General features: G+C 40.1%; 2 protein-coding genes across 5 annotated transcripts in view; both read right to left on the reverse strand.

Annotated features, from left to right (window-relative positions):
* Nucleotides 1-5590, reverse strand: part of sall4 (spalt-like transcription factor 4) — a 28832-nt gene extending 23242 nt beyond the window's left edge. The window contains exons 1-2 of the mRNA XM_085260400.1: nt 5575-5590; nt 1800-1864 (exon numbers count right to left, since the gene is read on the reverse strand). The gene's annotated coding sequence lies outside the window, so the exon portion shown is untranslated. The remainder of the gene's footprint in view (nt 1-1799; nt 1865-5574) is intronic.
* A 578-nt stretch (nt 5591-6168) lies between these two features.
* On the reverse strand, nt 6169-11184 carry zfp64 (zinc finger protein 64 homolog (mouse)). 4 transcript variants are annotated; one of them, XM_085259332.1, is made up of 7 exons: nt 11011-11184; nt 10344-10442; nt 10011-10178; nt 9790-9933; nt 8684-8746; nt 8342-8593; nt 6169-8235 (listed from the first exon to the last, which is right to left on the reverse strand). In XM_085259332.1, the coding sequence occupies exons 2-7, from the start codon at nt 10363-10365 to the stop codon at nt 6824-6826; spliced, it is 2061 nt and encodes a 686-aa protein (XP_085115458.1). In that variant the 5' UTR covers nt 10366-10442; nt 11011-11184; the 3' UTR covers nt 6169-6823. The 4 variants fall into 4 exon arrangements, with proteins under 4 accessions (XP_085115458.1, XP_085115459.1, XP_085115460.1 ...); XM_085259333.1 differs by lacking the exon at nt 11011-11184 and having other exon boundaries at nt 10011-10074; nt 10150-10178; nt 10344-10570; XM_085259334.1 differs by lacking the exon at nt 11011-11184 and having other exon boundaries at nt 10011-10074; nt 10344-10570.
* Nucleotides 11185-12799: the final 1615 nt, after the last annotated feature.

The following is a 12799-nucleotide window of genomic DNA, read 5'->3' on the forward strand; positions in this document are numbered from 1 at the left end:
ATGATCAAATTGCTGCATGAATCACACCACAGGCACCAGCTCACTAAATTACATCCTGACTAAGAGTCTGAATATTAGTCTGGGATAATGTGATATTAGCAACAATGGCTTACTTTCCCTGTATTATTTATTAAGTTAATTTAATGCACCTCTGATGACCGCAGCTGCTTGCCTAACCTGAATTGCGTATGAATCTGGGTGGAAATCTTGCTAACTGTGGCGCTGACAGTCAATGCCTCATCAGTGCTTTTAGGGCATTGTTGTTATCTCCGTGGCCAGGTCAGACTTATCTCACAGAAGGAACTGTATGTGAACAGAAACAATAGGCTTGATTGAGTGCATTCCCCACAAGGTGTTAGGTTACACGTGCCTGGTTTATTTAATAGATGATATCTGTCTGAAGGCACTTTGCCACATGATCTTTATCGCAAGCGAAATGGTGCATTATTCATAAACTAATTAATTTTCTGTCATGAAGACGTGATAGCAGGAAACAACCCGAGTCGACTTCATAACAGGGTAATACAATCGAGTTCGAGCAGAGAACTGCAAGAAAAAAATATGTAACTAATCGATTAGTCATTTTAAAAATCATATCCAACAATGCCAATTATTTAATTTACATGTGAAGAAAATACATCTCATCCATAAGTCCTTGTGCATTCATTCATAGGCTCACATACCCCCTGCTTGATTTTTAAACAGACACAATGCAATGCAATTAGCTTAACAAAGAAAATGGTAATCCACGAGCCGGTATGAGTGCATGGGTGGGGTGCATCTGTAACGACCCGAGAATGACTCTGAGAATGCTTCTGAGGAATTTTCACACCAATAAGCTGCAGGAGAGCCAGACTGAAACAGCAAAGTAGTGCAACTGAGAAAACAGGGGGGAAAAAACCCAACTTCCATTCAAAAAAGCATGAATTTCACAAAGCCTGCCTCCTATGCTTTAGTCAGGGGTTCGAATGTAAATGTCTAAACATTATTATGAAAATAAAGCCATTAATTAAACGGCGCAAAAAACGCAAACCAGGCATCCTAGTCTGTATTTACATTTATCAGTAACAGTAAGATCCATTATCAGACCACCAGGAGATACATAGCTGGGGGTAGATTCACATATGCTAATAAAGCAGATGTCCAGAGTCCTCAACACATTCCAGGCAGCCTATAAAAACAAAGTGTCTTTCTTCCCCCAGGAGCAGTGCCCCATCCCTGACTGTCTCCAACAGTCACAAAGATTCATATAAACACTTGGTGTTATAATCTGATGATCCCAGCCGTGCTCAGGCTCTCCCTGCCACTGTCCCTAAAACAACCACAGCATTTTGATCTCTTCAGACTACAGCTCCCCTCGTTTTGGGAGTACTCTGCATGTTTGGCCAAGGTGTTGGTCATTGTTTGAAACATTTCTATGACACTGGAAGTTTCGGCCATCGGCTCTGTGTCACTGCTGTCCAGTGTGCTGGACTCCAGCTAAATTCATCAGCCATTGTTTTCTCTGAGCAGGCATTTATGATGTCACTGCAAACATAAGCTTTGTCCTCAGATGAAGGATTAGCCAAGGTTCGTGCCCTTATGGGGTCAAACAAACATCAAATATGGACAGGCTATGACTTTCCATGGGGTTGGGTGGACATTATGGTGGCACAAAGACAACTTTATTTAAAGGTTAAAAAAGGCTGGCCATCCCCAGTTCACCAAAGCTTTTTCACTAGTAACAGTAAAACTGGAAATGTCTTCTTCTCTATCGTATTAATTGTAATATTAATACTAGTAAAGAGTCTAAATCTTACCCTTCATCTCTTCACCATTCCATTCCTGAGCATCTCAAACATTTCTATGGCTCTGCCAGTGACTCCTGCAGTGCAGTAAATGATCAACAATGATTATTACACAAACAAGATACACTGAAGAAATTATAGGTAGGATGCAATAAATGTATGTAGGGCCACCACAACAGATTTAGAAATATAAAAGTATTTCTGCAGTTCATTAAAAAGAAAATGTTTTAATTAAGTAAAATACATCAAACACACAAAAAGAATAAAAACTGGGGAGATTTTTGACGGGGATGCAGTTTTAAAACCCCCACATTTCTCAGGTGAAGTGTTTCAGATCCACCAAAGGCTTCAGTGTTTCCCATTGTGTAAGAATTATTGAGGCAGCAGTATCTGTGCGCATTAAGCACTCTGAAAGCACACATGGTAAACAAAGACTTAAGCGCATACACAAGCATGTGCGCGCACACGCACACACAACAATGGCTTGTATGTCAAAAGATTAGATTTCCATCGTGTTTGTTGTTTTAGGATAAGGCATGCGTGAACAGAGAAAATATTTTGCTTGCTCATAGGCATCTGCTGAGAACCAATTTCTAAAATTGTAAATAGGTTTGTTTGCTTATGCAACAGTTTTGTTCCTTCTTTGAGGACAATATTCACAGTTAACACATAAGTATTGATTCAAAAGCCACATGTGTAAAAAGCAACTCCTACCAGGGACTAACAACCAGTGTGTCCTTATAATAAACACATCAGTAATTGTACAAATACTCTTATTATCAAACTTACTATGACTGCAATTATGGAATGCTTAACAACAATCAAATCACCGTATAAAGGCAGTCTGATGAAAACAAATGTTGAAGCACACAAAAACTGACTGTGCTGCTCTGCAAACTATGAGACTATGCGGACAGAGAACACACAAAGCAACATGCTGACATATGAGAATGATCAAAGGTTGTCGCAAAACCGAGCATAAAAAAACAAATCCCATATCTGCGCAGAGCCAAACCTGATGGCCCAAGACTAACACTTGGCTCGGGTTCCCAGCAAAACCTGCATCCGACCATATATGGAATAAAAGAAAACAACTGAGTGCTTGTTTCCCTTTGAATATATGGCACTGATGTGCACGGCCAAAATCATTAAAACATGCATTTGTATAGGGTTAGCGGCACAGAAACAAGACAGGAAAACAATAGCTAAATGTCTTTGTTCCTGAATCACAAAAGCTGATAGCCGGGTTATTTGCATTCACAAGATTACGTGCAGCTATCGCTGCAAAACGGTGAAGCCCACATTGTCACAGAGGAATAAAAGACATTATTTTAAAAGGCACTGGCTCTGTGTTGAAGAGCAGGAGATACTGTAGCATTCTTTTGTCCACTAAAGGACTTTTATGGGCTCTTGTGCTCCCACTGAAGCCATGCCTATTGGCTCAAAATTATACTTATTTTGCTGCCCCCACCCCGAGGACTGGTTTTAAACTCTGCTTTCAATCTTAAAGTAACAACAACAAAAGGGCCTGTCAGAGTAATGCTTCCTGACAGCCCAAGATAGACGACAAAAGACAAAAACAACACCCCAAACACTCAAATGCTAAATAAATACCACAAAATAGTGTCAAAGCTTTGAGAGAGTGTGAAAAACTCAAGAATCACAGGAACAAATTTGAGCAGCTTTGAATTGTGCCCGAGTTCATTAAAGAAGAACAAACATGCAGCGTGAAATATACAACCACCCACAGAGGCAAAGTCATTTTAAATCCAGAGTTTGCCCTAAAGTGATACTATCGATTCCTCTCGTAGACGCTACAATAGCCTAATAATGTCTCAGCAAATAATCACATTGCATTCAGAAAAGCAAATTGAGGTGTCTTTTTGTCCCTCGGCTGATCACATACCGCTTTCATCATGAATTTCTATCAGAAAGACAAAAAGAATTGAACACAGACAAGATAAAAGCCTCCAGTGCACTAAGAAATCAAAATTCACTTAAGATGTCAATAGTGTCACAGCCAGAAGATGCCTGCATCGGAAAAACAAATCCATATCAATACTTCGCCAATCAGTTAATTTCATTAAGGCATTCAATGCCATTTACTGATGGGATTGCAAATTGTGTGCAAACAAACCAAAGGTCAAATATGCACTGTTGAACCGAGGGACAGATTGTATCTGAAGGAATGAAAAACTGTTTGGACTCGGTGGCTGATTAATAGCTACCTCTGATGACAGAAGTGAACAAACTCAATTCATTTAGGTTTATTTTACTACCATTTTCACACTATTTAGAGCACCGGCAGTTTTTTGCCAAAGTGTCATCTTGTTCTGGTTGTTGTCCATCTTTCCATCACCTGGTCCTTTCTGGATCTATTTATGTCCAGAAGGAATGCATCACAAGTTACGATTTCTTTAAGCAGCTGTGAGTGGAAATTGCTTTTTGGGAAGCCATTTATGGCCCCCATTCAAAGGCTGGCATCTCAAACACAGGAAGGAAGGAACACAGAAGTGCTATACAGTATGAAGAGCTTCATTTTAAACTCATCCTAGCATTTATCAAAAAAAGAAAAGCAAGCAAAGCTTTAGGATTTGCCAAGAGAATGCACTCTAGTTAGCTTTGAAATATGAAAACAAGCTTACAGACCAAATTGGGTATGATTTATACTGTAACCAATTCACTATTTTTCCAAAAAATGTAAACAGAATAAAATGAATAAATATAACAACTCTCTTCAAACCTTCTCCCCAAGTAGGGCTCTTAAGACATTGTAACCCATAGAAAAGGCACTTAACCCAGCTATGACGTCACATGTGGAAGAGGAGAAGGGGGAAAGAAAGGGTCTGTCCTCCTCAAGGGTGCTTAGGATTATGGCCTGGAAGTCTGTTAGATAATAGATCAAAGAGATACATCAGAGTGCTTTGTGGTTTTCCCACATAACACTCATCTTCATGCATAATGGAATTTCAGGATTTTTTCCCCCTAGTTCCACCTGAAGAAGAGGTGACACAGAGTGGTTCGAAAAATCTGAGTTTGAGTGCAGGCACTCATAATGCAACCCAAGTGCAGAACTGATGCAGATTTAGTGTTTGCATGCTGCTCTCTTTGTGGTACATTCTTCACTATAAGCTGGCTTTATGTTGCTTAAATAATACAAGAAACAGAACCTAACTTCAGATTTTCCCTTCTATTTAGGAGCAAAATTAGTATTTTGATCTGTCTTTTAATTTCAAGGTAGAAAATAGAGAAATAGTAGAAAAAGCACAGCAAACAATCTAAAGAGCTTGCTTAAGTTACATAAATGCACAAACAAAAACCAAACATGGTAACCACCATCTACGAATAAGATTTTAGTAGTAGTTTCTGTGGCATCTGGTGGTGGCGTCATATTTATTAAAAGTTAGCACTGTTATCCATGGAAGCTTTTTTCTGTCACTGGAAATAATTGAAGTTGAAATTTTAAGTTATCCTGGGTTATACAATGGATTATATTTCAAACGATTAGATTTCTACCATGTTTGTTGTTTGAGGACCTGCGTGAACAGAAAATAAGTGTAGCATTTTAATTTGATAGGTCAAATACTGCATTCACACGTAAAACAATTATTAGCAAATGTGGGCTAAAGCTAGCACTCAAACCAATCAGCACACAATTAGCATAGTTTGGATACACCCAAGTCTCTAAAACAATACGCCTAACCCTTTCATAAGGATGTCTCAAATTAGCCCCCTTAATTTTCAGTTCAAAGCAGAATTCACAAAATAAGTAACTATGCTTTCTTACCCAGCTAGGCTAGCTGTTTTCCATATCCAGTGTTTATGCTAAGGTAGCTGTCTCCTGCTCCTTTATTGACAGACACAGCAGTCATTTCATATCAAACAATTCTTGGCTAGCACTTTCAAAAAGACAAAACCTTCAAGTGAGTAGCAGTCGTATCTTATAGAAACACAATGGTATAAAAAAGTGCAGCATTTCTCAAGAAAATTAGTAGTATGGGGATATTATAGAAAAGCCATCCTTCATATATTTTCAGTGTTAAAGCACACACACTACAGTAATACCCTTACTGTGCAATGACAATAAAGACTTATCTTACTAGCTAGAGTCCCCTGTCTAAAACAGACACCAACTCTCTCAACCTACAGTGCTGGCAAACATGTTTTTTAAACCATCAAACCACTTCATCTGAGTTTGTGGCCATGCTGAGCGAGAAAATGTAAGAGTCTGCTTCAGCAGAGCCATTAGTGCTCAGAGACCAGAAAGAAATCAATGGTCAAGTGTTTACACAGGAGAATCCTATTCAGGTGCAGCATCCGCTCTCTGCAAATACTAAGTGCTTAAGTCTGAATGTAAAAATAGGAAGAATAATAGAAAGCAGCAAGCAAAAAACTGGCTCTTTATTGAAAAATCTATCGGGAATGCGAGTCGCCTTTTAGAAGCTAAGACCTTGATATGCAGCCTAATGCTTTCTACAATTGACATCTACTTTTTCAGATTCAGAATGAGGGCTTGAAAAAAATATTTATTTTTAACAAAAGCTATACATACAGAATATGTATAATCAATACCACGGGGCAGCAGTACACTTACAGTCTGAATACTCCATAAAGCAGAGCAAGTTTCATTATATACTCTCATCACTCTGCTGCCACCTAATGGACAAACATAAAAAATACATCATACAAATACATTCAGTCACTTTCACATTTTGTTAATTTGCGGAATTATTCTTTTATTTTTTTGTATGATGTTGCTTTAAATTAAACCTGATTTCAATTAAATATTGTAACTGAAATATGGTTTAATTTCAATTTTTGATGCCTGCAAATATAACACTTGAAAATACAGTGCATGAAACAATGTTAAAATTGATGTTTTATTCTAAAATGTTAAGACTAAACAAACGACACCTCCAAAGCCAACAGTCTTGCTATTTTAGTGGTTACCGTTAGATCTACAAGTTACTATCAGCAGAGAAATAGCTTATGATGCAGTTACTGTCTTTTTAACTTTCAGAAACACACAACGCTGTTCACTGTGGGATGCTTTCGAGTGTGTGTGAATTGGAATAGAGTGCATGAGGGGAGAGCTGATCCACCGTGCTCTGCTGAGGAGACACTATAAGTGGAACGCCGTGGATGACCACATTCTGGCTGCCCAGGCTGATGTTTGGCACCAGTAATGCACTTTCCTCACAGGGTAAGGCACTCTCCTCAACCGTCACCATCTCTGCTGGCTTGGACATGTCCACATCAGGCAGAGGTGCTGTGGTCACCAAAGCAGAGTTTCCTTCCGTAACCACTGTAATCTCTGTGCCACCTTCCTGGATCAAAGCATTGAGCCCCTCCAGTTCAGAGCAGGTGGTGATGAACGTCTGTGTGCTGCTGCTCGAGTCCTGAGCGGTTATGGCCGTTTGCATCAGGGCCTGGTGGAGCGGGTTGCTGGCATCGTCGGTGCTGAGTTGAGTCAGGAGGACAGTCTGGGGTTCAAGAGTGGCTTCTGTGGTTTGGGATGAACCGAGTGGTTGTACAGGCGCCAGCAGGTTGACCTGCTGGATCATGGAGTTAACTACCATGTCCTGGTTTTCTGGGCTAAGCAAGACCATGTTGCTCTTATTCTGGCCATCCCCACCAGTTGAGAGCAAGGGGTTATCCTGGCCTAACGGGTGAGATACAATGATTTTAAGCTGTGTATTACTATAAGGAGGCATTGGGTTACACGGGATAGGAACTTCGAGCTCAGAGCTGGTTTGTGACATGGTAACGGGAACCAAGTTAACTGCTTCTGCTGGGGTAGAGAGCTGGAGTTGCAACACACTCTGAGTGTCCCGATGCTGCTTTTTGTGGCTCCGCAGGGAGTCCTCCCTCACAAACGAAGCGTCACACGAGTCGCAGCAAAAGGCTCGAGCTGCATCTAGTTTGGCTCGATACCGAGAGCTGACAGGCTTCGGAGAGTCGGTGCCTAAATTTTTGCCTCCACCTCTGCCTCCTTTCCCACCGCTGCCTTTTTCAAGCTTATCCGACTGACACTTCTTCTTGTGAATGACAAGATTGCTGCGCTGCTTAGAGGCAAAGTTGCAGAAGTCACATTTGAAAGGGCGGTCTTCAGAGTGGATCCGCTCGTGGACCTTGAGCGCCCCCTTGCTGGAGCAGGAGTAAGTGCACTTGGAACACTGAATGGGCTGAGTGGGTTGGTGTTCTCTCAAGTGTTGTCGCAGAGCAGTCTTGTTGGCACACTTGAAATCACAGTGCACGCACTGAAAGGAGTTCTCCGTACCATGTTTGATCTGAATGTGCGATTTCAGGTTTCCTTTCATGGCGCAGCAGTACTCACAAAAGTCACATTTGTAAGGCTTTTCGCCGGAGTGAATCCGGATGTGCCTCTTCAGGTCTGAGTTTATTTTGAACTTTGCATCGCATTGTTGGCACTGAAAAGGTGCATCCCCTTAGAAAATAAATACATAAACAAAATAAAGCCAGTTTTAATACCAGTCTCTAAGCTACAACTGTCACACAGCTGCTGACAATTTTGGATTTTTTTGGCTACCTACCTGTGTGAGAGCGGAGATGCACGGTAAGTTGGCTGGAGTTGCGGCTGGCGTAAGGACAGATCTGGCATTTGAATGGCCGTTCATCATAGTGGATACGCAGGTGCTTCTTCAGGCTGCTGCTGTCTGCTGCTGCATAGGGACAGTGTTTACATTTGTGTGGCTTCTCACCTGTGTGCGAGCGGCTGTGCATGTTCAGCTTGTCCCGCCGACTGAAGCGTTTGTGGCACAGTTCACATTCAAATGGCTTCTCACCTGGATGGCAGACAGAAAAACAACTGGGGTTAAACCTTACTCTAAAGGGGTTTTGCAACTGAAGAACATATTTTGAAAGCATTAGCGTACCGGTGTGAGTTTTAAGATGCCGTTCCATGTCTTTTTGGCCATACTGTGTCTTGAAAGTGCAACCTGTAGATTGTAAAAAAAACAAAACAAACATTTTCTTAAATTGTGTGCAGCCTCTGCATTTGTGAAAAGTCCAATCAACACTGTACTAAATAAATACAGTGCTGTGAAAAAGTTCCCGATTTCTTTCTTCTTCTTCTTTTGCCTATTTGTCACTCTGTTGATGCTTTGTGCCCATAAATTTGTGGGGGTGCGTTTATAAAACTCTTTTATGGTTGTTTTTACTTGTGTCATTTTGTACATTTTAGTTCTACTTTACTGCCTCTCTTTTCAATTTTTTGCTGATGCACAGCATTTTGTGTCAGCGGTGGCTGTTTTACAGCACTTTCCAAAACTGGAATGGAATTTTGAACTTGCCAATGTGTTTTTTGGATTATTGTCCTGCTGCATAAGCCAAACTGATTTTGTAGTAGAGAGCAGAATTCATGGTTCTTTGAATTATAGCTAGTCATCCAGGTCCTGAAGGAGTAAAGCAGCCCAAGACCATCACAATACCACCATGTTTGACTGTTGGTATGATGTTGTTTATGAAATGCTGTGACAGGATGCAAACCTGCCAAAAAGTTAAACTTTTGTCTCAACAGTCCACAGAATATTTTCCTAAAGTCAAGTTTTGCACAGTCTCTTTATTATTGTTGAATAATGATCACTAGCTTTAACTGAGGTAAGTAAGGCTTAGAGTTCCTTAGATGCTTAGATGGGTTCTTTTGTGACCCCCTGGATGCTCCATCGATGCACTCTTGGGTGTAATTTTGTTATTTATAGATTACTTTGCTTGATTATCTTTTCACACGGGCAGCTTTGGATAGCTTTTTTTATTCTAATAAATAATAAATGAAATTAGCATTTAAAAACTGTATTTTGTATATACTTGGGTTTTCTTCGTATTTTACTTAATAAAGTTTGCTTGATGATATGGAACAGGAAAGTGAAGGAGGCAAATACTTTTTACAGCTATTAATGGTATGGGGCTTGAGTGGCAGGAAGTGCAGTTCTTCCTGTTAGAGATTGAAGATCTGTGTTCATCAGCAGCAAGAGGCACCAACCTGAGAAACAGCAGCTGTGTCTCTTTGAAGTCAGGGCAGCTTTTAGTTTTTTGGAAGGTGTCTTTGGGGCTTTGGTCATCTTTTTGACACCTCTCACAACACAGGTCTGGTAGGTCTCCTCAAAAATAAACTCAGTGCTGGAGTCTGAAAATAATTTGACAGGCAAAGTCAATTTTTCATTCAAATTATGGACAGCAAAAGCAGAAAGAGGAGTATGTTACCTGTGAGAGTGGATGTGGCAGTAATGGTTGGGGTGTCAGGTGTGGACAGGAAACATTCATTTTGCTTATGGGCGAGAAAGACCTTATAATTATTGTACTGCTTTTTGCAGGAGCCACAGATGTGGATATCTGGGCTCACCTCCACCACCACAGAATGACCTGCAGCCACTTCGGATGGCAGAGAACACAAAACAGGAAATAACGACTTCATAGGACGTTGCATAATGTACATCTGTGAAAGTGATTACAAGATAGCTACAATAATTTGGAGCTAAATCGTGATATCATAGATTTGTCTTCCAGTTATGAATTTTAGCAACTGTTTTGTTTTACCTTCAGCGGTGTATGCAGCCATTTTCGAGGTGGTTTTGCTGGAGATCAGCTCATTTTCTGTGTCCTCGCTGCGTCCATTGTAGTTTTAAAACATGCCGACTGGGGTCAAAAAGTAGCCAATGAAACATCACTACCTATTTCCAACTGCGAAATCTACCACGGTTTGCATATCAATAGAACTAGCACTTCACTTCTCTGCCGACTCCACGTTTTACGACATTCTACGTTGGGTTTGCGGCAACCGCACAAGGCTTTGCTGGTGTCGTCATATGCTGCTTTGGGAAACGTGGGAAAATCAAACTACAAAGTCTGATCACCCAAATCAACTTATAAGTCATTAAATAATACTATTAATAAAGCTATCTGACTTAGTGTTTGACTGTCCTATTTAGAATAAACCAATATCTATTTAACACTGTGTTAATTCTTTTGCAAACCGGGATTTTAAAAGCTGAAATTGCGTATTTATGAGCACTTGAACGCAACATCGTTGTGTGGTGGTGCCCCCGGCCCATTCGAGGTCTTCAGGCTCTGCTTTCCAGATGCTGAACAAAACTAAATCTGATTTCAAAATTTAAAATTCTTTAAAAACAGAAAGTATATTATTTAAAGGTTTAACGAGTAGCTGCATTAGTTGACTTGGAGAGGATAGTAGCTATTAGCTTACCTCTTTGTTCCTAGAAAGCCACCAAAACGGTTACTACTTATTAGAAATGTCACAAAGAGAGGCAACGATGGCTTTTACATGCATGTTGAAACTATTTGTTGGGCCATATAAATGTCAAATTCTAACTTACGTAGGCACGGAAATCAGCAGTTAGCTTTATTGTTTACTCTAGGCAGCAGAATATTGCCTTAACACTTGCTGTGGTGCCTGCAGCGACTTAATAGAGTATTGCTCGTGTGCAAGGTAAGCTTTCAGATGGTAGGCTACTTAAATATACATGCTCTACCATTTTCAAGTAAGGGCAATTTGCTTGGTTGTTGGTGTGAGTGAATGAGAATGCCTCTTTTTTTTTTATGCCAGAGCAGTTGTGCTAGTGTGAATAAGCCATGAAAGTGACTGACATACAGCTCCATTTTCAGTGGCAGGTCCTTAACTGCCTGATTGCCACTGTGAAGCTCAGGAATTTCCTTACGCTGACTTTCCTGCATGGCAAAGGCATAGGACTGATTCCTTCCCTGCTGAAACAGCAAATCCTTGAGACAGACAGGAGGTACACACACATATTTAAGTACACTAGACACATGAACACACACACTTAGACTTGCAAGGCCTTTCATAGCCTACCCACATGAATGTGACTAGTTGATTATCACCCTATTTGACTTATGATTTCACGTATAATCCATAAATGTTCAGTTAGTGATATGGTAAATGTATTGATGATATTATTAACAAAGTACTGTTTTCTTAGCAGTTTGAAATTTGATGACACAGCTCAGAAGGAGACATGGAGACATGAAAATGAGCTAATTAAATAAATAATTGCATCTGACTAAAGAGTGTGCAAATTGCATTCACATAAATCCCCCCCTCCCTCGCAAATTCAGTATACTTAAATGTACATCAAAAGACCACATTTACATGTGACACCCAAATGATTTAGTGGTGGTGTAATAAAAAAAAAGACTTATGTCCCTCCCGCCCTTCTCCCAGCAGTGAAGAACTGGCCAAAATGCTCCCTACTTTGATCTAGAACTGTAAATCTGTTTTTCTCACTTTTCACACTCGAAGCTTAGGATTCTTCTTTCTCTCATATGATTGAGCAGTTTGGTCACTTCGTTAAGTTCAGAAACACTGCAATAACCGCAGTGAAAATATTCCCAAACAACAATTGTAGTCATTTATTATTTGGGCAGATCGTTTTTCCACTTAATGATTTGAAATATCAGAAAGTAACAAGAAGTGCTCATCACAGTTTTTCCCAGTTTATATGTTTCAGTTTCTGCTCAAAATAATTTAAGATCCAGAGATATTAAATTTCAGTGATATGAAGAAGAAAAACATGTAACAAGTTGAAACCAATGAAAATTTGTTGTTTTACATCCCCCCAAAAAAACCAAAACAAAAGACAAAAAATCCATAAACTCTGAATTATCTAATTGTTGTCATTGTTTTCACTTGAACTAATCAATCAGTTCACTATTTGATTAATTTCCAATAGCTCCTGGTTGAGCACACTGCATAGTCTTGATTGTGTTTTCCCTAGGCTTCCATCTCTTGTTAGAAAACAATAAAAGCACTTTCAGTTTTTGCATTCAGAAACAAACTATCATTTGGACATCCAGCTGTGCCAGTCCTAATTTGTAGACATGCCCCTTTCCCATTCATTGAGACACCCGTGTATTTGGTGAGTGATGTAATGTCCCTCTTTTCCCCAATGAGACAAGGGCAACAATAGGGGGGAGTGCCTCTGTCACATTATTTTCCCCCACCGAGGCACGCCAGCTGC

This window comes from Mchenga conophoros, linkage group LG20 (genome assembly GCF_057382185.1).
Source record: "Mchenga conophoros isolate Kocher_MC1m ecotype Shallow Benthic linkage group LG20, M_conophoros_male_GT1.1, whole genome shotgun sequence".
Classification (NCBI taxonomy): domain Eukaryota; kingdom Metazoa; phylum Chordata; class Actinopteri; order Cichliformes; family Cichlidae; genus Mchenga; species Mchenga conophoros.